At 40.9% G+C, this 26,101-nt stretch overlaps 1 protein-coding gene across 8 annotated transcripts in view; it reads left to right on the top strand.

Annotated features, from left to right (window-relative positions):
- The window catches only part of PPFIBP2 (PPFIA binding protein 2), a 191,072-nt gene that overhangs the window by 71,330 nt on the left and 93,641 nt on the right, over window positions 1-26,101 (top strand). For 7 of the 8 annotated variants that reach the window (XM_029911425.1, XM_029911430.1, XM_029911429.1 and 4 more), the window contains exon 3: window positions 6,339-6,553. In XM_029911425.1, the coding sequence (XP_029767285.1) occupies window positions 6,339-6,553 (215 nt within the window). Of the gene's footprint in view, window positions 1-6,338; window positions 6,554-24,707; window positions 25,417-26,101 lie in introns of those variants that run through there. The other variant, XM_029911428.1, reaches the window with a different exon arrangement.

Below are 26,101 nucleotides of genomic sequence, written 5' to 3'. Positions count from 1 at the left end.
CCCCTCTGGCTGGCACGGCTCTGCTCCCCAGCTCAGCTTGGCCCAATTCTGACCCAGGCAATTCCAGCTCACATAGATGACAGGACCCCCCTGGCCTCCTGACTCCCTGATTAGCCTGCCCGCCCTGTCAATCAGGCTGACCTGGAGCATTGGCCTCTCCCCATTGTTCCTGGGGACTGTCAGTCTTGGTGTGCTGATTTCCCATTGACCCTTCCCCTTTCTTTTGGTACTGGGAGCTAGCCAACCAAAGCACCCCCACTGAGTTTTAGTAAGGGGACAACAGTCGCCTTACATCTGCAAAAACTAAGAGCCATGTTTCAGCTAAGAAAATGTCTTACTTGTTGGTTGGAGAGTAATTGCAGAGACAGCAAGGTGTACAGCTGGGAATGTCTGCTATTTAAATGTCAGTAAAGGAAATGGTTGAGACATACATGAGGAAGAGTCCACAGATCAGTACGAAATTAGAACATCAGCAGTTAGGTCTCTCTATTTTTACAAAACAATAAAGGCAAAGGTCTCAAAACCATGTTACAGTCAAAACAGGTTCTAAATCAAGAACCTTGGATGGTAAGTAAATGCCATTTAAATTCTACAACTATAACTCCAGATACTTCAAGCCTACAAGTGTTAGATCATCAAAACATAACCACGCACCGCATGTCTAAATTAACACACAGTAAAACATATCACACCATTTTGTTCCTGTGCTCTTGTAAGACTACAACGTTTAAATTAAGTATATGTACCACTTATATATACCATGTCTTTTATTATTTAAGGTATGCAGTAGAGATGGCTTGAGCTGATTAGACAAATTTTCAGTTCATCTGAACCTATAGGGCTATATTAGGGTCCTGAGATGGGAAAATGTGAATACCTTAGCCTTGTGTACCTCCAAACTAGAAGGTGCCACCACTTGGTGGCATACAGTACTGTGGCCAGAAGTGACCTTTCTAGGAGTTGGCTCCTTGACAGAGAATTCTGATTGGCTCAACCAACATTTTTACAAGTTGCCTTTCGGAGGTAGTTCTTGCAGGAAGAATGTTGGAGCGCTTACACCACTGTTAGAGCGACACAAAGCTGCCTACACGTGTTGAAGGATCTGGGTCACGAACTTCAAAACACTTGCTTCCCATAGGGATGTAAAAGGTTAAATGGATAACCGGTAAGCATTAGGCTTACCGTTAACAGACCTTAACCGTTAACCCTGGAGGCCCTGCGCCGGCCAGAGTGGTCCCACCCCTGGCCGGCCCTGCCCTGGTTGCGCTGGGCCGACCGGAGGGGCCAGGGATGGCCCAACGGGACCTTGGCCATGCTGAAACAGCCCCAGCACCGGGGCCAGCCAGATGGAGCGACTCCGGTCGCGCTGCACCGGCCAGCCAGAGGTACCTCGGTTAACAGTTAACTGGCTAAACAATATAATTTTAATCGTTTAACTGGTTAACGTTTTAAACTGATATTTACATCTCTAGTTTCCCAGATTTCCCAGGAGCTGTAGTATGCCATGTGAAGTTTCAAGGAGTTTGGTTTCTCTCTGTAGAGTACAGAAGTTGGGTGAGGGAGCTTCATATTCCACCTTCTAGAAACTAACTTCAAACTTAGCTATGGGATGCCCAAGAAAACTACAAGCCATCTATAATTCCAGGCTCCCCATTGTGGAAGCTATATGTTTCAAAAGAAATAGAAGTGCAAAGAGCAGAAGATACAATAATGTAGGCAAAAAGAGGCATTAAAAACATGCTAACTATTATCCCATAGGATGGAGAATCGGCGGCACAAAGGTCTTTTGTGGTTCAGAAGTCTGTTCATGTTAGTTATTCAGTTGTCAGTTAAGCTAGTAAATAGCTTTTGAAGACTGTGGATGATAAAACTTGTTAAAAACTGACAGAGTTTCTGTAAATATGTCTGAATTTATATTTGTCTTTAATGCTGTTTTGTTCCATTATGAACAGAAGTAAGATTAGCAAAAAGAAAATCACACAAAAATGTAAGCAGCCTTGTGACTATTTGAGGCTAAATGCCTTCCCTTTCCCCACAGACCAAAGAATGTATTATTTGTATACGTTCAGAGATTCAGCTTTTTTGATACAGCGTTCTTGTTCTCTACAGCCTACTTAAAGTTACTACAACGCTTTCTGGGGCAGACAAGTTCATTTTGGATTTTGCGCTGAAAAGATATCTTCTCTCTCTTGCCACCACCAAATTGTTTTTATCACAAATCTCATTGGGCTAGAAAACCTGCAGGACATGGTCTAGCAAAGGAAATCTGTCTGAGGCTCTCTTTACAGAATTTCCCTAAGTTACTTGGGTGGGGAGAAGGGTGGTTTTTGCTTTCCTCTTCCTGGTAAAATGGTCTGTGGTTCTGCCCCTAAACTCTCTGCTGGGATCAATGGTAATCCACCTGTAGTGCAGGCATTTCTTCACACTAACTTTGAGGCCGCTGGCCTATCCCCCATTTCTCCCCTTGGGATTGTAATTTTTTTGGTGGGTAGGGGATAGCTCTCTCCCTCTATGTGCATGTACAGTGCTTAGCACAGTCGGACTCGAATCTTGGCTTGGCGCCTGTAGGGCCTACAATAGTACAAAAAATAATAAAAGCTACCATTGGAATCCCTCTGAATGCAATACAACTTGAGGTAAAGGGATTGGGGGTAAAGAGCAGGGCTGAACACGGGATTCTCAAACTGGTGGCCCTTGCCTTCAATGGACTGCCCAATAGTCATGGATTTAGATGAATTTTCTGTCCTTTTCATGGGGAAGTGGACCCTGTCTTCCCAATAGAAGAATTGAAAGGAAACTGCAAGCCTGAACTCAATTTCTCAGCACCTCTGAGGGAATGTAGCAGTTATGTAGCTGCCTAGGATTATAGCATTATAACCAATTGCTGCAGTTTGCCTTTAGTGTTTGAAGTCCCTGTGTAGCTGCAAACAAAATATTTTTCAAATCTTTGGAGCTACACAAAACACTATGTAGAATATGTACAAAGCTGACATTAGCATTTCTAGGCTTGTGAAACAATTTACCATGCCCTCCGCCACCCCAATTCCTGTCCACTATAATTTTATAGCTCCCTTTGGTAACTTATTTCACAAGGCTGCAAATGCATTGCTTTCCAAACTGTTTATGTATTTGCCCCAAAGCAACCTTTCCCTGGAATTAGCTGAATGGCTTCAAAGAACTTTGAACTGCAAATACGCTTTTATGTTCAGAGAATAGGAAACGTGTAACTGAAAATGATGTACAGTTGTCCCCACACTTTTGAATACGTTGTGCAGAAGCTTTGTAACCTCAGTCACCCACTATCTGGATATGCAGGCCAAAAAAGGAGTTGGTTAACCCTAAAAAGATTACTTGAATTGGTCCCGAAAACACTTTACAAAGAGTCACATGGAAAACATATTTGTATTACATTAGTGTCCAGAGGGCCCAGCCAAGATCAGGAACCCATTGTGCTAGACAGTGTATAGACACATGATATCAGAAAATTCCTACCCACAGAGCTTACAATCTAAATATGGACAGAAGGTGGGAGAAAGGAAATATTACTTCTCCCTTCTTTACAGATGGGAAACTGGGCCACAGAGAGATTAAATGATTTGCCTAAGATCACACAGTGAGTGTGTGTGGCAGAGCTGGGAACTGAGCCCATTTTTCCTGAGTTCCAGATAGGTGCCTTTGCTTTAACCATCTTTCCCCTGTTGAGTTTTTAAACAAGAAGGGGATGGTAGGAAAACACATGCAGTCTTTCTTTTGATCCTAGCATCTCATCAGGTTTCAGGCTGCAAGGCGATCCTCATTCTTGCATTCACATACCTGTCTGTTGTCTGGTATTGTAACTCGCTTGTGCTCTTTGCAGTTTTAGTGTGGACATGGTTAAATTGAACATATACAGTATTTAATTAAACTAGTTCCTGTGGGTTTTTAGTTCTGTTTTTTCAGTTTCTTTCTTCTATTTTCCTTTTCAGATGAACGGTGCATGTTCTATTTAATACAAAGATATTTAGGAACTGAACAAGAGGAAGTAACTCAATGATCTGTTTGAGTCCTGCCAATGTTCAGCCAGCAAAATAGGAAGCTGTATGCATTAAAATGTTGAATGAGTGTCTACATTTCTACATATCTTCTCTCCCTGGTGAACTGTGCCTTGGCATTGCCTCCAGGGGGATTTGTCTGCTCCCCTTTCTCCCCCTTCAGTCAAAGAGCAAAAGGGCTGCAATGGCAACCCACAGCAAATTGGATTAAAAATAACAGCACAAAAGAGGAGAGTGTGTGCGTGTGTTTGGAAAGGGGAGAGGAAGGATTATGTTCTCTCAATGATGCACTGGGATCTGTGTGTCTAGCTCCCAAAGTTACCCATATAGGGGCTTGATCCTCCAGGGTGCTGAGCACTATGGCCCCAATCTAGCAAAGCACTTAGCATGTGCTTAATTTTAAAAATGTGAGTAGTCCCATAGACTTCAAGTCAATGGGGCTTTGTTGCATCGAAGCTAGAATGCTCAGCACCTTGCAAGATCCAGCCTGATAGCCCCCTGGTGGTGAATGATGAATAGACCCTGAATCATTGATGAAGAAATTTGATTGCATTGAAGACACTTTATTTACCAAAAGAAAAGGCTTGGATTTATTTTTCTTACCAATCATACCTGAGCGCAGAGTATTCTGTATCCGTCTGTCCTGTTGTTCTCCAACCACTTTTCTTTTTTCCTCCCCACATGGACCGCTATAACTTCAGACTGCTGGGTCCTCGATACTGTGGTGGAGGGTTATACCCTACAGTTTATTTCTACCCCACCCCCCATCCCCGGCCCTCTTCAGGGACCCTTCTCATAAGAGTCTCCTCTTTTTCACACAAGCCATAATTAAAAGGTGGAACTCATCAATGCAGGAAGTTGTTGAGGCCAAGAATTTAGCAAGATTCAGCAAGGACTTGAACATTTATATAGATAATATCCAGAATTACAACAAAATATTAACAAAAATGTTTTTGAAGGAAGAAAAAAACTTTGATTGAGGGTTTATGCCAGTCTCTTAACTGTTAGGGGTTAAGAGAAGGTTTCATGAGGAACAAATTATCTCACATATGGCTCACCACAGAGTTTCTTTCAGTTTCTTCTATAGTATGCATGCTGGATACTGGACTAAATGGAACAAGATCCAGTATGGCAATTCCTATGTTCTAATTGGAGTTTAACACTTATAAACACAAGTTTTTCCCCACCCTGTGTTGGCCCTTATTTGCTGCCCCTTTTGTTTCTGACCCTCCCTTCCCACATTGTTGGGGGTGGGGGGAGAGAGAAGGGGAAGAGCTTAAACTACTGATGACTATCTTCTGTGCTATCAAGTGTTTTACTAAGCCAAGGATGCTATCCAGTTTTCCTGTGTAAGGAAAACAAACTCCTCCATATTGAAGCCACAATCCAAATTTCTGAGGCTTGCATTTAGTTGGCACTCTTTCAACCCAATCAATGCATGATTACCATATGAAGGGAGGGGACCTTGCTGAATGAGCTAAATTTACATCATGTCATGGGGAAATGTCTCCTAACCCCACCTTGTTGGGTTTTTTTTAAGTGATAGGAAAGCATTACATCAGCAATGGGTTCTTTCCAGTTCCAATTTCCTGTCCATCTTTTGGTAATTTTAATCAATACCAAGCTGATACTTTGGAACTAAAAACTTTATCTAAGGACTAACTTCTGCCCTCTGCTAAGACTTTAGTGGAGTTGCATATGTACTGTGCCTTTTTCTCTCTCAGTATGGCTGGATTCTGTTTTAAGAGGGTGAGAAGGGATTTGCTAGCAGTCTATATAGCTAACTATGATTTTTTTTTCTGCCAAAGCTTAGTTTTTCTGTCATGATTGTAATGAAACCTGTTCTCACCTGGATTTCTTACTAAAATACAACAAAAGTCCTTTTTGTAATACAGGAGAAATGGGGCTAGTGTGGGGTCTTTCAACTACGTTGTGACATCTAATGGTTGGTAAGGATAATTGCAGGTGGTTTGGGGGTGGTTTGGTTTGTGTTTATGGAGCTTTAGCAAATCTATCCTGGACCCAGTATCCTTTTTTTAAAATGTAGTGATCTGAATGTTACACCTCTGCCTCATTCTGAAAGGGGACATTTATTTGTCTGTTTAAATAATAACTAACTCAAAAATGTGTAAGTGCTATCAGAAAGATGTCATATTTACCTCTTACATTAATTGTTAATAATGCCCACAGAGTAGCATCTGGAGTGTAGCTATTGTGGTATCATCGAATTATATCCATATATTTATTGGAGACCTTTAACATTTTTATAAAAATCTCTTTTCTCCCTCTCTTTACTACTTGTATTAGGTACTAAGGCAGCCACAGAGTATGCAAATGGCATATATGACATTGTGTCACCTGCTCCATCAGTATATTTGGGCACATTCCAAATTTTGCATCTGCTAGAAGACCTGAAGATGGCACTAGAAATGCTAGAGGATCCTCAAGAGAGAGAAGCCTTACGGAATCAGATACCGGGGGATACAGCAAGATGTATACGGGAGTGGCTGGAGGAAAACCTGGTGAGTCGTCACGGACAACTTTTCCATCTGATTGGGGAATAATGTTGACTGCCGTATCTCATGGTTCAATTCTTTTAGTAATGGAATTCAAGCTGCAGCAATCTACTCAAGTTTTAGCCCTTAGAACGCGTAGTGTACTTCAGCTGTCTGTACTAGGCTAGCATAGCTGGGGGTTGAAGGTCTAGGAAGGTGGTAGAGATCTCATTCTATGGTGGGAGGAGGAGGATGGAGAGAAGGAGGTGGAAAGGAAAGTTTAAAAGTGCTGCCCCTCCTTCCGTGCCCTTTCTGTTGCCCTCACCTGGAGAAAAGCAATTGAATCAGGGGATTTGTAACTGGATACAGAACCTTTCACCTCTAGTCCCTGGTTCAGAATGTGACTGTGTGGAGTGGCATGTGCTTCTGAGGCAGCTAAGATGGAAAGGGATAAAAGGGATCTCATATGCTCCTAGCCTTCTACATTGTGGTGTCCCCCCTCAGGGGTATCCTGACTTTCCAAAGTACCCCTTGGGTTTATTAAGAGAGGAGAGCAGTGAGCATAGCAGAGAGATTCACTGTTTGCTCCTGTTGCACCAGAGAGTGCAAGGCTGGGTTAGGAGGCAGGTAGGGAAATGAGCCACCTGGTCATCTAGTTAAGGAGACTGAGGCTCACTGGAGTGGTGAGCAGGCCATCAGGCAACCTCTTGAAGAAGAGACCCAGTATAAGTGGGGGAGGAGAAATGGGTATAGACTGCCAAAATGCACCTCCCCAAGAAGACCTGCTTCTGCAGATGTGTGGTGATTAGGTGAGGGGGATGAGAGTTAACCAAGTGTTTTCAGAGCTCCAGAAGGTTTGTTTGTATGGGTGGGTGGTGGCGGTTTTGGTTGGCTCCACCAAACCATTTTGCTCTTTCCTAATTGTGACTCTAGCTTCCGATCCAATGTGCATCACCAACCATAGCTGTCCTGCTCTTAATATGTGCTAAGCCTTCTGGAATACTTTCTGCCTTTTGCTTGTCTTTGTTAGCCTGGCCTGTCTTTGAACTGCATACTCTAGAGGTGCAATGCTGTGGTTGGAAAATCTTCATCTGGAACCTTATGAAAGGAAGGAATGGGAAGTTGGTGCAGATTTAGTGGTTTTTAAAAATGTTAAATTTAATTTCTCAGTATTGGAATCTGTCGGCCAAATCCTGAGATCAGTTCTTGTTCAGTCCTCCCTCAGGCATACTCCCGCTGAGTTTCCTGGGTAAGAACTCAGGCAGGCTCTCAGGTCCTGGCCCGATGGTAGGTAAAGGAAAGTACTTATTAAAATATAAATATTTAGTACTCCATATACTGGTTTTACATTTTCATAGCACCATCTAAATGCATTGGCCTTGAACCACATTGCTCAGAGGAGTTTAGATCTGGGATTTTGCTTTTTGTTCCTCTCTTGTGGAAAATATGAATTAAGCTTCACATCTCTGTGAGGCAGGTAATACTTTGAGTATTATCCCCTTTGAATTTAGACTCCTCTGTTTTATACTAATCTTGTAACAAATGCACGTTTTCTCATATAGTACTTTCCTCCATATGGGAAATTACCCAAAACAGAAACCACAGTTCCCTTCCCAAAACATCATTATTTGTAGTTGCAAATCTTGCAGCCCTGTCTAGTACGTCATGAACTGTGTTGATTTGGGTGAAGTTTCTGGGCTATATATGCTCAAAAACAACAAATTAGTGGTGACTTGTACTATCTATCTTTGGGTCTCCTGTGGAACAATATTTCTGCTTGTTTAATGTTTTTCACTTTATTATATTCTGTTTTGTTTTTACTTACTTCTAAGAATATACCTAACCCTGTGTCTAGGGGCATATACATGACTCACGGCAGCCTATTCAAAATGACAAATTGCAAAAGTAATTTCCAAAACATTCTCTTGCTCAGTGGTGGCAGCTCTGGTGAGGCATCAAGAAAAAGCCTGAGCAAATAAATGTGTACATCATCCATTGGAAGTCATCAAACTCATGGTCTGCTCAGTGAACTTGGATGTGAATTCCAGAGTTAAGAGTCATACTCTGAAAACACTTCACTTTCAGTCCTGAGCACTGAAATCAAAAGATTGGTAGTAAAAAGGACCCAATGTGATATGTGAGGCAGGGTGGTCTCCCAAGATAGCCAGGAACCAAACTATTAAGGGCTGGATTTGAATACCAAAGCAAAGCAATAGCCAGTACAGTCTAAGAAGCACAGGTACAGTATGCTTCATGTAGCAAACGCTACCCAAAAGAGTGTCTGCCATTCTGCACTAAGGCTATGTCTGCACTACAGCTTATATCGGTATAAAAAAAATTAATGGAGATATCCTATCTCCTAGAACTGGAAGGGATGTTGAAAGGTCATCAAGTCCAGCCCCCTGCTTTCACTAGCAGGACCAAGTACTGATTTTGCCCTAGATCCCTAAGTGGCCTCCTCAAGGATTGAACTCACAACCCTGGGTTTAGCAGGTTAATGCTCAAACCACTGAGCTATCCCTCCTCCCTAAATTATGTTGCTCAAGAGGGGTGAATAAAGCACAAGTTACACTGCCAATAGCGCCGGTGTGGACAGCGCTATGTTGGTGGGAGAATGTCTCCCACTGACATAGCTACTGCTGCTCACAAGGGCAGGAGTAGTGAAGCCGATGAGAGGGCTCGCGAGTGTATCCTCATATAAAACTAAAGCAACAAACCTCACAATTGACATTTTTGTTCAGCAAAGGTCAGTAACTGAATAGGAACAGAGACTCAACTGTTTTCTCATTGGTGAAATTCATAACCAGAATTCCCCCTAGATGCTGTGGGTGTTCTCACTTCTGGGTCGCCTAACCATACTGTGACTGTTTCAGATCTTCCGGAGTAATGTAGAGTAGGGATGGACAATGGAAAGTGACCAAAAAAGTCCTCTCTACAGCATTGTTATTCAAACATGTAACAAAACAAAACAAAAATCCCTGCCTGGAAGAGCTTGCAACTTCTGGAACAATACCAATTCTGTCATTGATACTCCCAGTGGTGAATTACAGCTACAAAGTTTGCTAAAGTAGACAAGGCTATGCAATTTGGTCCTTCCAGGCCAGGATTGAAGCACATTGGCAGGGTGATGAGGGAGAAGATTTATGACTGTTGCCCATGCTATTTCAGCTCTATCAATAGAGACTACCTGTCACAAAGTACTAAATCCACTCATTTATTTTTAAATGTAAACCAATTATAGCTGTAGCCTTTTCGGGAGTATCTGCTATAGATGTAAGTATGTAGGGTGCCATGGAATTTAGTTATGTTCATAGAGTGTAAATCCAAAATAATAACATAACCAGAAAGTTTTATGCCCATCATTGCTCACCTGCATTTTTGTAAGTGTCTATTTTAATCCTTTACTATGGAAAGGATTGGTTGTGATTCCATGGTTCCTGTAGAGATGAAGTTTGTACTTATGAAAATAAGGGCCTGACCCAGAACCCATCAGAATGAATGGAAAGGCTCTAAAAACAGACCATTTGCAGTAGTAAAGTTAGTGAGGCCACAAGCTCATACCATAAGGCTTCTATTCTCTCTCAGCCTGTGATCAGGGAACCCCAAGGTTCCTGAGACTAAAGGAGGACTGTGTGGAGTGATGCTGATGTTTCTGTAACTTTAAAACATATCCCAAACGGTCTGACATAAGTGGATGTGGTGTAACTAGTTGTGGTTCCTTAGTATGAACTAGCTGAATGCATAACAGACAGAAATGCTACTGAGAACCCAGGTGCACAAAAAGTTCTTGAAGTAACAGCCTCAAAAGCTGTGTCAGTGCAATTTTCAAATCTAGAGGAAGAGAGGTGTAGCTATTCCTGCCTGGCTTTTTTTATTAGACTTCAAATTCTAGACCTGCTAGGACTCTGATTCCAAACACTGCGGGACAAATCTACCCTTCTCTGACATGAGGGTAAGTTAGAACTGAGTTTCACAGGAAATATATTGGGTGTATTAGATGTAGGTAGCTCATTAAGTAGGGCTTAACATTCTCTGTAACTTAGAACAGGACTATTGTTTTGACAAGGTTAAGATGGAATAAAGCTGTGTTAATTGGGTGCATCTGAAGAAGTGAGGTTTTTTACCCACGAAAGCTTATGCCCAAATAAATCTGTTAGTCTTTAAGGTGCCACCGGACTCCTTGTTGTTTTTGTAATTACTTACTCATACAGTAAGAACTGTATTGAGATTCTGTGCCTGTGGGTGAACAGGTCTGTGTTGTTTAGAAATGCTTTGTATTTGTATCTGACACACTGCAAAATGAAATCTAAGGGGCGAATGGATGTAAAATGACTTTGGATATAGTACCACAGTTATTGCTAAATATTTCAGTAGTGTAAGGACCAAATGACGTATCACAAAGCGGATAGTAATTTCAACATTAAAAATTAACCACTGACTGTGCTTGACTTGGTCAACTAAATGATACATATTTAGTTACCATTTCATTTTGCTAACTCCAAATGAAATTCTGCACTGCTAATGCTTTTTTGTGTGTTAGGCTCTGCAAAGATACATTTCTCCCCTAAGAATGTTTGGATCCACTTGACCTGAGAATAATTCTAACATGATTTTTAACATGAGTGACAATCTAGTTCATAGATTGTAAAATGTCTGTAGTTAGTTTAAACCACTTCACCATGGAGCATTGTACATTGGCCATTAGAAAGCTGCTGACTCTTGAAAACATGGAAATATTTTCCTGACCATATTCACTTTGAGAAATGCAACTCTGGCAAACTTGATAACTCTATTAGCCAGATGGTAAGGAAAAAAGAAGAGTAGAAAAATCTGAAATACTATACATATTTTTTAAATTATTTGATTTATTTTATTTCATCTACTCTTGATTTGTAACAAGTGCCTATTTATTACTCTGGGTGCTTCCACACTAATTAAAAACATCCCATTCAACAGATTAAATAGAATAGCCTGCCCATAAATTCTTAGCTAGTACTTATCTACCAATAAGAGCTCTTTAATGAGGGTCCATTCATGCCTATTAAAGTCAAAGGGAGTCTTTCCATTGACTTAGTTGGGTTTTGCATCAAACCACTAGGCCCCAGTTCAGCAAAAGAAAAAAACAAGCTTAAGTTTACAAATGTGTTTATGACCCATTGACTTCAAAATTTAAAATTTGCATGTGCTTAACTTTGCTGAATTGCAGTTTTTGGTGCCAAATTCCTCTGCTCCCCACTTCTCTAAATGCAACTGAGATGAACTTTTCAGAATTCTCAGCCCATAACATGGGGATATTACTGCTTTGCAAAGCACCTGGAGATTGTGATGGGTTCCCCCTGGGTTGCCACCTGGAACTGGGGTACCACTGACCCCTCTGACCCACCAGCCTGGGCTCCCTCTCACACTGTACTGCTGTGACAAGCTGCAAAGCCCTCCAGCCTGCACTTTCACCAGCATCCACACAGGTAGGGACACACCCAGCTGCAGTTACATGCAGGCTCTCTAACCACCAGCTTCCTAGCCTGGGACCCCAGAGCAATATGGTCCTGCTCTGGTCAAATCTTGCCAGTATATGAGTTTAATACCCGGTCCGCCTCTCCCTCAATGTGAAGAGAATAAGGCACACTTGTGGTAACCAAGCAGAGATTTCCTCCCAAGCACTCCAGTCAAAGCTCACTGGTTTAGATTAAAACAAAAACAAGTTTATTAACTAGAAAAGGTAAATTTTAAACTATTATAAGGGGTAGCAAACAGATCAAAGCAGATTACCTAGTAAATAAACAAAAAATGCAAACTAAGCTTAATACACTAGACTGGATATGAATTAGCAGATTCTCATTCTAAGAGATGATACAAGCAAGCTGCAGATTCTTAAGGGGCAAGCTGCACTTGCTTTACAGCTTGGAATCCCCAGGCATTTCATACATAGGTTAGAAATCCCTTTAGCCTGGGTCCAGCACTTCCCCCAGTTCAGTCTTTGTTCCTCAGGTGTTTTGAGGAATCTTCTTGTGTGGGGAGTGAAGAACCCCAGATGATGTCACTCCCTGCCTTATATAGCTTTTGAATATGGCGGAAACCCTTTGTTCCAAAGCTTGATTCCCAGACCAGTCTGTGGAAAAATACTGACATCCCAAGATGGAGTCCAGCATCATGTGGCTTGGACACATTTCCTTGCAGAGTCATAGCAGCCATCACTCACAGGCTTTCTGTAGGATTCTCAGGAAAGCTCAGCAAGTGGGAGATAAGCTTCTCTCCTAAGGCCTATTGTTTTCCCTAATGGCTCATTGCCCTGAATAGGCCCTTCCCAGCCAGCTAGCTAGACTGAAAGCATCTTGTCTAGTGGGCATTACCCAGGTGTAATTACATTTGAAATACAGATACATAGTCAATATTCATTACTTCAGGTACAAAAATGATACATGCATACAAATAGGACAATCATATTCAGCAAATCATAACTTTTCCAATGACACCTCACATGACTTATCTTGTACAAAATGCATCATAATGATGCCATAATCCTATCATAATAGTATCACTGTGAAGAATATGGGGCGCAATGTCACAGAGATATTTGGGTAAGTGTCATTGTATAGGTGGAAAGGATTTATATAATTATAATATTGTCCACTGGTAATAGCTCATTCTTATTTGTACAGAAATTTAAGGGACGCGGTGCGGTCAAATTGGCCCAAAATATGGATTTTGTAAAACATAGCTTTTACCAAACTTGATGCCAATAATGTTTTCCTCAAACTTATTTATAAAATTTTTACAGAAATATTTTTTATCAAGTAAACACTACCCTGTTCACAACTCAGACACTGCAGAGTTGTATTAGCGCATGAGGATCTGAAAGTGAAATTAACTATGTTTTTCTGAAAGATATGCTTTTGTTCAAACAGGAATTAATGCAGGAAAGTTCTAAAGCCTGTGTTATACAGGAGGCCAGACTAGATGATCACAGTGGTCTCTTTTGGCCTAATAATCTGTAAACTATAAACTAAAGTTATAAAATGACCAGTCAGTTTTTATTGGTCAAGCTGAGAGAAATGCAAATAAGTGAAGTGCATAAATAGTGTAAAGTAAATGAAAGGTTCAATTGTTTTATTTTAGTGATCTAAGGTGTTAGCAGTAACATAGGTAAAGGAATTCTATTTTTGCAAAAATAAAAGGGCACTGATTAAGCTAAAATAAATTAAGTGAGTTGCATACAATATCTATATTTGATTTGAAGGATTTGGCTGATTTAAGGAAATGTATAACTTCTATACATTTCTATAAATTTTCATCTGCAGCTGACTCTCCCACATTGGGATGAGGATAGACACTCTTCTGTGTAGTGCCAATTGAGACTGATACATTTATCCGGAAACAACTTGACTGTAGAACTTAACTGTTGAGAGTCATCATGGATCTAAATATAGTTTGATCTCCCTAGCACCAAGTGGAATTAGCACACATAACATTGAAAACTGACCTGCAGAGAGACTTTGGAGAGTAAAAGAAATCCTTCGTTTTGCATTCATTTTCATTCATCTATTTTTTTCTGACTTAAAACACAATGCTGGAATACCTTTTCTGAATAGCACTTTTGTACTAAAAAAAAAAACATAGGACCCAGTTCTGAGATGCACTGTGACTCCTTTTCATTGATCTCCGAGCACAAAGTGGCTCAAAAGCCGGCAGATTTGGCCAGCTGGGAATTCCTCCTGTGTAGGTATAGAGCTGCTATATCAACTCTTCTAACAGCCCTTAAGAAGTGTGGTCAGGGGAGAGGAGTGGTAGGAGTGTCTTTACATTTCAGCTATTGCTGAATGCCAGACAGCATTGGCTCCCCCATATAAATAGCCAGGGCTTGATGTGGATACTCTAGTACCCAATACAGATATGATTTATTCTAGGTTTGCCCTGCATGGAAATGATAAATCTTCAGACACTAACATTACAATTATTTACTGTACTAGCTATTCAGCGAAGATAGGGAAAAATCAACACAGTGCAAACAAAAGCCACAAGTTAGAAGTAATCTTACATTCAGTGGGGCCAAACTGGCTCTCTTCAGATGTTTGCCCAAAAAGGAAACATTGATTCTGCTTTTCCACAGTTATTTGCACCCATGTTCTAGTCAGCAGTGCTGTCCCACAGTCTCAACATGACCACCTCTCAGAATTCCTGCCAGGAATTGAGCAGGGGGATTCACAGTGGTCAGAGCTAGGTTTGGGGTGTCTATAATGAAAATGTAGAGTTCTCCCCCTCCCCCATTTCGAATACTTCCTCTTCATTAGTTCATAGGACTTGTAGCGGGGACTATTCTGTGTGTTTTCAAGAACCCATTGGGGGATAGCAATTGCACATTTGCCTTTAGAAGGATTTTGAATAATGGATCAGGACAAATCCTATGTATCAAAGCCTCAGCTGTCACCTAGTGTCTTTTCCCCTTGCAATAAGCAGCTGACAAATGTGTAAAAGTTCTTTTCCCCTTGTGCCTAAAGCTCCGCTTGCTGACAATTCTTCATTTTATATATCTGACTTTGCCACTGCAATTTCCAGCTCTTCCTATTGATATAGTATGATGCACTGCTCTAATTTTACAGATATTGAGGTTTAAAAGTAATTTGCTGTGTGTGAGAGGAGGCTTTTGTTGAAGGAATTGTTATCTATCAAGGGCTGAATAAGGAGGGATTTATTTTATTAGATCATGAAAACTAGATAAAAACTAGTGGTGCCACAAGTGTGAGATAGAGATAGCCATGATAAAAATCTCTGTTTCTGGATATCCAATACTGGATTTGGAGATCTTACTGGAATTGTATAGAAACAGTATAGACCTAAAGCATTCTTGCTTACAGCTGTCGTTCAGACATTCAATCTGTACAAAATGTATTTGGGTAATCTGGCCTGTCATATCTGTAAAACAACACAATATCTCCCCCAATAAAGATAACAGTATCTTATAATTCAGGTCAAAAGCACAACATTGCCTATGGAAGTGCACTTCGACTTTGGTTCCAGCTAAATATATTTTCAGGTTTTATCATCTTTCCAGTACTGAATAGCTTAAAAAACCTAAATATTGTAGCTCATATACACATAAATAAAACAGGATACATATGCTGATAGGTTTTGTTTACAATCTGAGTAAATGCTGAAGTTGTTTTATTTCCTATTCAACACTGGAGTGAATGTTTTAAGAGGAAAATAACCCAGCCTGCACTCTATCTCATTTAGTTGGAGGAAGGATCACACTGCTGCCTGATATACTATAATAATGATACAGTATAATTAATAATCATAGCACTAGGTACAGGATTTATATAAATGTTATTGTATTAAGTATTTCTAATTCCAAAAGACTGACTTCTTATTTCTCAGTTAGTGCATAGTGAATCTAGAATCAAAACAGATCTAGAAACAAGGTGTCATTCCCTGCCAGGTTATAATAAAATACTGTAGGTAAGCCTTTGCCCAGTTTTTTAAAATAAAAAAATAAACTGTAAAACACTAGAGTGTGTGAAGCCAGTCCATTTTATCATGTCACTTAGTATATATTTCATAATTTCAGTAGTACATGGAAACCTGTCAGGCAAAATACTGCAAGCCTGAGCTGGTAAGTCAGACTACTAGCAGAAATTTTTACATTAGTCTCATCAAACATTTTCCAAGTTCACATTTTCCATATTGACATACCTTTCGCAGCTGGAGCAGACTTGCTGGTTTTGGATGTCCATAACAGGAGTTTTGTTTTAGTTAATTTTACACCAAGGCTAAGTATTTAAATTTCCTATATTCTGCATTTTTATTTTAAGTAAATTTAATGAAACCTCAAATGTAAATTGTAGCTCCTTTGTGACTGTGTCTGAAAGTGTATTTCAGTATGTGGCAAAGAATGTTTGAAATTGCCAAGAATGTGCAAATGTCTATGAATGAACAAGTAAATAGTAACTTCTGTCCAAGCACTGGTGATACTTTCTTTATGTAAACTAAGAGAAGAGAGCCAGTTATTGCTTGAACGACCAGGAAGGCCGAATGTGCTATAGAGCTATGGTATAGTATGACCTGCAATTGGGAAAGGCTCCAGTCTCCTGCACCTGCTCAGGGAGTTATGTTTTCATCCAGCATATGTAATAGGAGCCTGGCTTAATCATACTGGCTTAGAAAAGAGGAAAGGATTAAAAAAACTGTTTGATGTCCTTTGCAAGTTAAAAGTCTTGTGTCCTGGCTACGCACTGATGCGTCCACATGCAGAATTCCAAATAAGCACTTAAGAGTTTTAGTTCCAAAATCAAAATTGTTTCTCCTTCTGCCAAAGAGACAAGCTGCTTGCTTCTTGTTTCTGTTGCTGCTTGGTCCAAATATGCTATAATGTACATCATTTGTGTTGGGCTTGTCATCCAGGGAGTGTCACTTGGTCTTGACCAAATGGCTGAGAACCAACTGTTGGAGATGCCTGTTCATGTTTCTACAGTCATTTCCCACCACATGTAAAAGGGCTGCTGCCTTTTGCACAAATGGCCTGATTTTCCTTTTCAGCACATTGACACTCCCACTCCCACTCTACTGATGAGACGCACCACACCCTAGGGTGACCAGATGTCCTGATTTTATAGGGACAGTTCCAATTTTGGGGGCTTTTTCTTATATAGGCACCTATTATCCCCCCATCCCCGTCCCGATTTTTCACACTTGCTATCTGGTCACCCTATCACACCCCCTATCTGCAGACATGGGGTTTTGGATGCCTAGGGCATTTTCACGTTCAAAACCTGCCAGTGAAACTTGGTCCTGGCCCGCTTCCCCCCAGTCTCCAAGGATATATGTAACTTCTAAGGCCTGCCCAGCCCAAGCAGTAGGAGGGTTAAGCATTGGAAGCAGGGGGTGGAGTACAGGCTAATGGTAATGCGTGAGGTGGTGAAGAGAGAGAGTTTACATGGGCTCCCTGACCCACAACTCCCATCCATGGAGCTGGCCTGTTTGGCTAATTTTCTTTGAATAGACTGGGCAAATGTCTAGTGGAGCCCATCATCTGAATTCTTGAGATGTCTGGAAGGCCGAGTGTCTGTGCTGAATAGGCCCGTTTTAATAATATCTTCAGAGGCTGTTGGGTTTGGGTTGATTTTCATCTTAAGGGCTAAATTGCCTTTGTTTTATAAAGTGCATTATAAACAGGCACTATCAAAACCAGATCAGCGAGTGCTGTCTTTAACTAATGTTAAAAACTGATCAGGGAAAGGGTCAGTTACTGGACAGTATGCCCCTTTCTTTTCTTCCATACCTGCAGAAGCCACTAGAGTTTAAGACCAGGAGAGACCTTGAGAATACCTAGTCTGACCCCCTTTATATCACAGGGCTTTAATTTTCACCGAGATACCCCTCTATTAAGATGAAAGACTTTAGTTAGCTCAAAAACTAAAAGGTGTGCCATAGGGAGAGACCAAGGTGGCACCAATCTCCGGGCCCCTGTAATGGCAGGAAATTGGTGATCTCAGCAGGCAAACTGTGCTACAGAAAGGAAGGTGAAAAAACCTTGTCAGGGCTCGTGGTAGGTGGCCTATGGCAGAGAGTGAGCTGCTCAGTATCAGGGCTGAAGGTCAAAGACCAATCTGGGGCCTGGCCAGTTCAAAACCGCAGGTCCAAGTCTGTTTCAGGTTGAAAGCGTGAGGTGAGAAGTGGGGTTGGGGTTGGGCTGGGTCAGGGTATTTCACCAGGGCCACCAATGGTCGTAAGCCAAAGATAGCAAACCAGAGATCAGGGTCTGGAGCCAAGCCTAGGTCGAGAGCTGGGAAGCAAGTCGCAGCAAGGAGTGATGAGGCGGGGTCTAAGGCAGAAGCACACCAGAGGCTGCATTGCTCAGACAATGCCCAGAAATGGCTTCCTGGTTTATATGGGGAGTGCCAGCCAATCAGGGAATCACAGATCACTGTTGCTCAGGCGCCTCAGAATGGGACATGCTGCAGGGTTTAGCTTCTCAGTACCTCTTGGGGGTAATCTAGCCTGGGCCCCTGGTGGCAATGAGAAAGCGGCATCTGCCTGCAGACTCCAGTTCTAGGTCCATGGGTTCTTACAGCCCCAGGGTCCAGCCACTTTGAGGGGGAACTTCCTTCCCAAACCCAAATCTGGTAGTCAATATGACCTGAGAATGTAAGCAAGACCCACTAGCTAGGCATCTATATAGAGGCCTCAGAGCACTGGTCCAATTGAGGGAACAAAATATCCAGCATTCACCTACCAAGTGTGGATTGGGGGCAGAATTCCTTCCTGACTCCTGTAGGCAACTGACTGGAGCCCTGAAGCATGAGATTTGATTATAGCCATTATCTTAATGCAGAGCTTCATGTGTTATGAGCATTTTAAGGGACTATACAGGCAATCCCATTCTACCCATAGCCCATGAAGGAAAGGAATGAACATGGGGACTCATAGATTTGCAGAGTCAAAGGCCATAAGAGACCACCATGGTCATCTAGTCTGATCTCCTGCACGCACAGGTTGTAGAATTTCTCTCAGAAACTTGGTTAAAGCAAATCCTTTAGAAAGATATTTAATCTGCTCCTAAAGCCTCCAAGCAATGGTGAGTCCACCATCTCCCCTGGTAAGCTGTTCCAATATTCATTGGTAGGAAATGTCTTATTTCAAGGTTGAATTTGTTTAACTTCAACTTCCAGCCATTGGATCTTGTTATGCCTTTATCAGCAAGGTTGAAATACCTCCTCTTACAGGGATCTATTGGATGTGCAAGTACTTATACACAGTAATCAAGTCACCTCTCAACCTCTTTTTTGATAAACTGAATAAATTGAGCTCATTAAACCTCACATAATCTGTGCTCTTAGTTTCTGAATGTATTATCTTTTGCCTCTGGCTGTATTTAAAATGCATTTTGCTGGATTGTGATAATTTAACCAGGTGATTCAGATCACTATGTAACAGTAGCCTGTCCTCGCTATTTATTATCCCACCGTTTTTTTATCTTCTGCAAACTTCACCAGCAAAGATTTTACATCATTGTCTAGAGTGCAGATGAAAATATTAAATAGTGTTGGACCAAGAACTGATCCCTTGGGGACTCTGTTAGAAACAGTCCTACTCATTGATATCTCCCCATTAACAACTACATTTTGAGATCTGTTGGTAGAGCAAGTTTTTAATCCCTTTAATGTGTGCACTGTTAACTCCATATAATGTAAGTTTTTAAATCAAAATGCCATGTGGTATTAAGTCAAATGCATTGGAAGAATCCAGCTATACTGTATTAACACAGTTGCCTTTATCAACCAGATCTGTAATCCTGTCCAAAAAAAAAAAAAAAAAGTTTGTTCGACAAGACCTTCCTTCCATGAAATGAAGCTGACTGGCATTTGTTATTTTTTTTAGCCTCTAATTCTTTGCTGATAGAATCACAAATTAACCATTCCATTATTTTACCTGGGATTAACATCATGCTAACTGGTCTTTAGTTCCCTGGGTCATCCCTTTTTAGAGTGACCAGATAGCAAGTGTGAAAAATCGGAATGGGGTGGGGATAATAGTGGCCTACATAAGACAAACCCCGAATATTAGGACTGTCCCTATAAAATCGGGACATCTGGTCATCCTATCCCTTTTACTCTTTTTTTTAAATATTGGAACTGCAGTAGCAGTCCTCCTACCCTTTGGGAATTTCCCTAGTTTTCCAAGGTTTGTTATTTTTTATCATTAGTGGTTTGGAGAACTCCTGAGTTAGTTCCTTTAAGACTCCTGGGTGTAAATTATCTGGGCCTATTGATTTCAAAATGTTTAATTTTAGCAGATTCTGCCTCACATCTTTCTTTGTCACAGATAGTAAACTTTCTATTCCATCCACAACATCATACAGGATGGATACATCCTCCTGCTTTGTTCTAAATGCAGAATAGATGCACTTATTGAATATTTCTCCTTTTTTATATCACTATGCATAGTTTTACCATCTGCATCTAACAATGGACCTATACCTGACGTAGCGTTTTTCTTGTTGCTAATATGTTTTAAAAATGCCACCTTATTATCTTTACCCCTATTGACCATTTATATTTCATTGATTTCTTTGGTGTCCCTTATCAATAGCATAGTTTTTTTTAACTTGTAACTTGTATTCATTGCCATTTACTTCCACTTTTTTCTCTTTTTATTTATTTAGATATATAATACTCTTAACCAAGCCTCTTTCTTGCTCAGTGTAATTTTTTACACTGTCTGTGGACTTGTGGCTTTTTGGACATCCAGTAGGATATCCTTGAACAATTCCCAGTTTTTATTAAAACTTCCCACTTTAAATTTAATTTTGATGTGCTCCATTTCAGAGGGATTTGTCCTCAGAACTGATGCCCCCCTCGTCCCCCTGCAGATTTGCTGGAGGCTAGAGTCATGCATATAGAGTTCCTGAATCTCTGTATTGCTTTTTTCCCCCCTTTCTCCGATCTCATATGGCAACATGGCTCCAATAGGAGCACAGTTCACCAGGAGCGGCGCCAGGGTTTTTGCCATCCTAGGCGGCAGCGCTCCTCCTCTGAGCATTCGGCGGTGGGGGGTCCTCCTGCGCCGCGTCTTCAGGGCGCTTCAGCGGCGGGTCCCGGAGCGAGTGAAGGACCCGCCGCCGAAGCGCCCCAAAGACGCGGAGCGGAAGGACCCCCGCCGCCAAATTGCTGCCAGGGATGGCAAAATGTCGCCCCCCAAATCCTGCCATCCTAGGCGACGGCCTAGGGTCGCCTAGTGGAAGCGCTGGCCCTGCAGTTCACAGACATTTCTGCTGGGTGCCATCCCAAAACATCACAACAGGTTTGCTTCAGAACATGTAATAGAACAATGCTGCCAAGAATGACCATCTTCTCAGCCCTAGAGAAGACAAACATGACATAAAGCAAGCACTCCCTTCTCTCCCCAACCCCAGCAGGATCTGTGGCTTTTTGTTTCCCTTCCACTTCTGGAATTAGATGACAACATTGGTCTCTTAACTGCAGGAGGTATAAATAAGAGCCTGGAGCACACTGATCCTAGTAGATTTAGAAATGTATTGTGGCAAGTCTGTTTAACGTTTGATATGGGATTAAAAGAGTATTTGAGCTTGTAAAAGCAAATTTAATGCTTCTGAATATAGATTAGTACATAGCCAGAATTGCACAGGGTAATAGCAGTGTGGTTTCCATTCATTATATATTAGGCAAGGCATTCATGTGGATCTCTCCCTTGATCTGTTTTGAAAGTGGAGGAGTTGACATTGTAACAGCAGCAGCTGTGATCAGTGGGTCTCTTCTGAGAATTCACTGGGAAGGGAAGGCATTTTGTTCAATGGTCTCTGGCTACAGACAATGGACTACAGGAACTTTGCTATTTTTAAGATTAATGTTTCAGATTATATTCCCATATCTGCTATGTCTCCTTTGTTTTGCGGGGGATATAGGCAATAAAGTTTCTTGAGAACTAAAATTGCTCAAGTGAAATACTAAATCAAATACCAAGGAAAAAAAAGAACGGTCTGGATTGAATGTAGGATTGCCTGTTCAATTTTTTTTTTAAAGGAATAATTAGAAGTTGACATTGGTTTCTTAACAGCAGATATAATGGAGCAATATAATAGTAGCCTCATGAAAATACTTCCAAACTGTAACATTTCCCACCAGCTCATCTTTATACACCCGAGAGAAACCAGTCCACCTTCCTGGTTAAATGAAAAAATACGCTTATTAATCTTAACACATTTGGTTTGTATCCTGCTTTATTCATTTGGTACTTGAAACTCTTTAGGGCCAAAGCTCAAACAGGAGAGAAAATCCAGCATGCAGGTGACAGGCTAACAGCAAACATGTGACTGTTTGGAATGTACTTTGTCAACATTCCTAGCTGATAAGGGGCTGACTGAGTGTAAGATATCTAGAAATTCAGTCACAGTATTACCTTTTAGTCAGGAAGAATGACTGTGACAAACTCAAGGCGCAGTTACGTGAAATCTGAAACAAATCATTGGACAGGAATAAGGTATGTTAGTAATTTAAAATATTCTTTATAGCAAGAGAGATATTGTTCACCTGTCTGTGACTATTGTATTTAGACAGTAATAAGCAGGGTAATGCAGCTTTCCTTGAGCATAATTAATTGATTCCACTGCTGTCAAGCAGTGACATTTTGAATGTGAGAAGTTTTAAAGAAATTATTATTGGATTTAATTGACTAATTAAAAGCATGATGGGGGGGGGGAAGCTTTTTAACAGAGGCAAGGTATTTTTAAAAATGATCTGAAATGAGGGAGGTTTGGAAAGTTACCTGAAATGAGGTTTGGAAAATGATCTGAAATGGATAAAGTTTGGAAAGTCTGGTTCCACACAAGTAGAACCATGTAATGTACACCTGAAGCTCAAGATAAAATTGTAACTAACTACTGTTGTCCTGCATGAAAATATGTTTCAGAACTTTCAGATCTCTTTATCTCAAGCTGTAACAGTTCGTGTTTTTAGTTCCAGAGATCCCCAGTATGTCAGCCAAGATGGTGGCTGTCAAATATGGGCATATTTAATTTATGTAAGATACATAATATAGACACATGAGAAATGAGAGTTTTTATGAGATTTTAAATGATACGGAGAGTTGATGAGAAGGCTGTGCTTACAGTTGCCAACTGTGACTGAAGCTATTCCGTGAGGTTTTTTTCCCTAGCATGACGTAATGTCATTTTCTTAAAATCTCCTATTAAAATCTCCCGGATTGCTTTCAGTAGTCACTGGGAGATCAATGCCGATTCCGGGAGACTCCAGGCCAATCCTGGAGGCTTGGCAACCCTAGCTGTTCTAGATGTCTAGAAGAACAGCAGAACTACTAAGAGAAGCCTTTCCCATCAACAAAGGCCAGCTATCACTAAAGTCTTATGAGGCAAACCTGGAATGAATACATAAAATATCCTAATTCTTTCAAAGTGCTATCACAAATGGCTTACCATTCTGTTACATTGTCAGAGGTTTGCTTGTGCCTTTAATCATACTAGCACTTTTTAACACCACTCATTCTTTAGAAGTCTTACATATTTCCCCCAGCATGTGGCTTTAAATGAGAAAAAGGAACTTTTAAGCAGAGCTGGCAACCTGGGTTATCCCCTCTGCTTTTTGCCTTGGAGGATATAGAACAGAAATTCTTTGGCCAAAGTAACAAGGAGTCTGGTGGCACCTTAAAGACTTAACAGATCTGTTAGTCTTTAAGGTGCCACCGGACTCCTTGTTGTTTTTGTGGATACAGACTAACACAGCTACCTGCTGATACTTTGGCCAAAGTCTGTCTGAGGAAGAGTCGAGATAACATGGCACCACTCCTTTCACCTCTCCAACTGCAGAAACTCCTCCATATAGAATCAGAGGACTGGAAGGGGCCTTGAGAGGTCATCTAGTCCAGTCCCCTGCACTCATGGCAGGACTAAGTATTATCTAGACCCCTGACAGGTGTTTTGTCTAACCTGCTCTTAAAAATCTCCAGTGATGGAGATTTTTACTTGAGGCCTCTGTATTTTGTTGGCAATGTTATTGGTCATGGGTTCCCTCTTTCTGCTGTTGAATTCCCTCTAAAGGCAGAAAGAGTTTGGCTGGGGAACCTGGAGGCAATGGACATCTGTGTGAGTGACCTGAGACCTGCATGGGTGTGAGGATGTCATTGTTGACTCAGCAAGGGGGAAAACCCCACTCCCCAAGCCACTTGATGCAACGTAACCTCGGTACTCATAAGGCATCCTGTTTTTTTCAGAGGTTGACATGACCTGGATCCTGTCATTTAACTTCTTACAATTTTTAAAATATTTTTGTCCAAATAATCTCTCTTCATGTGGAGTTCTTTATTGTCCCGTTTCAAGTTAGGGCATTTTCACCAGTGAAATCTAAAAAGCTGAAACTGGAATTCATAAAGAAAAATTAAGTCGCAGCTTATTACTGTGTGTAGGCACTAGAGGACACCACTATAACAGGCAAAATCGCCTGAGACGTCCCCTCTCAACAGAACCATTGCTTTGACTATACATTCACCTTGGCATTGCAAGTTTGAAACGTTGCCATGCTATGTGGTTTCAGCTGCAGTAGAAAAAGACTGTAAAAAGCTGGGGGCATATCCTTGTTCTTTGTAAAGATGAAACTTTGCCCCTTCTGGCAAAAGTCTTGTTCATAGAATATTTAACTTATCCATAAAGGTCCTTCTTGAACCCCTTCTATTTTTACGGTGTGCTCTGTGAAAACAGGCAAGTAATTGAAAGAGCAGGGCTTATTTTTAGGCTTAACCCCAGCTTGAAATAAACTGAGACGCTGAGGAGTGTTATGATAAACACAGAGTAAAACAGAGACAGGAAATAGGGGGTCTTTGGGTAATGAGTTCCAGCCACTCTTGAAACAGAAAGCCAGGGAAGGCATTACTTGAAAATAGTTTCTGTATGAGAGCTTAGTAATTTTTAGCTTGTTATTTTGCCATTAATAGGGAACAGTTACTGCAGGTTTAGACTACTGTGGAAGGCTCCTTTTTTCCAAGAGACCATCTGGCATGATATATCTTTTGAAGCTTTTAGAATGATGTTGCTGCTTGTCACTAATTGTGATCTGCACTGAAAAAAACAGATGCTCTGAGGGGAGAGTCTGAAGTTTATGCAGTTGTGTGTTGTATATACATCCGTCAGCAGAGTTTGGGATAAGCCTGAGGGACAGAGGCAGGAGATTTAAGAAAAATATGAACACGGATTCATGCTCTTAGAGGTGGGGGCGGAAAGGGGAGACGTAGCGATTGCATTCTGCAAGACGAAGCTCTATCCTCTGTCCAAAAAGTTCCTCTTAACCCAGGAAATATTATTGCTGAGATGGGCCCAAAGCATGGATGGTGAGATTGATATTTACAAGCACTTCACGTGGCTAAAGAGGGTAAGTGATTTGTTGTGCTCTGTTGTCTCTTTGTAAAGACTTGTTAGTAACAGACTTTGACTTTTCAGCTTTGTAAGGAAAAACATATTTAGTGCCTCAAACTTACACAATTGCCAAGTTCTTCATGAGAATCTAATTATAGGCATATCTCCATGGGGGGGGGGGGGGGGAAATCAGCTCTCTTTGTGCTTAAAATGAAAGTCTGAAATCAAGCTTTGAACAAATGGAAAAGAATATTTTAATTTGGCTGTTATTGAGGTTGTAAACATACAGCATGCTTCCTTTATAAGAGTTTATGGTAAGCAATGAGAATATGTTGTTGATAATTTTGTGATAGAGGGTATTTGTGTCAGTAGTTCATTTAATTAGCTCTTTCTGCATAGGTGTAATTGCACGGAACTTTGGGGGGGGAGGGTTACACACTTGCCGTCCAGTGTAATTTATGTATTTTAAAAATAGATTAAATACAATTGAAATCTTAATTTTATGGTGAACAGTCTGAACTTAACAAAGTTACTTCTAAATGGGATTTTTTAAAGTTGTCTTGTCTAAAAGTAAAAGTGCAGAAAACAGAATTTTCCTTTCCACCTAAGAATTAAGTGTGTTTCTAGTGTTTTTTTATAATTTTCTTGTATCCTTTCCTGACACTATTCTTCAGTTTTTAAAGATAGCAATAAATATTTTT

This window comes from Terrapene carolina, unplaced genomic scaffold, assembly GCF_002925995.2.
Source record: "Terrapene carolina triunguis isolate 2854851 unplaced genomic scaffold, T_m_triunguis-2.0 Scaffold96, whole genome shotgun sequence".
In the NCBI taxonomy this organism is placed as follows: Eukaryota; Metazoa; Chordata; order Testudines; family Emydidae; genus Terrapene; species Terrapene triunguis.
This window is presented reverse-complemented; position numbering and strand designations above follow the sequence as displayed.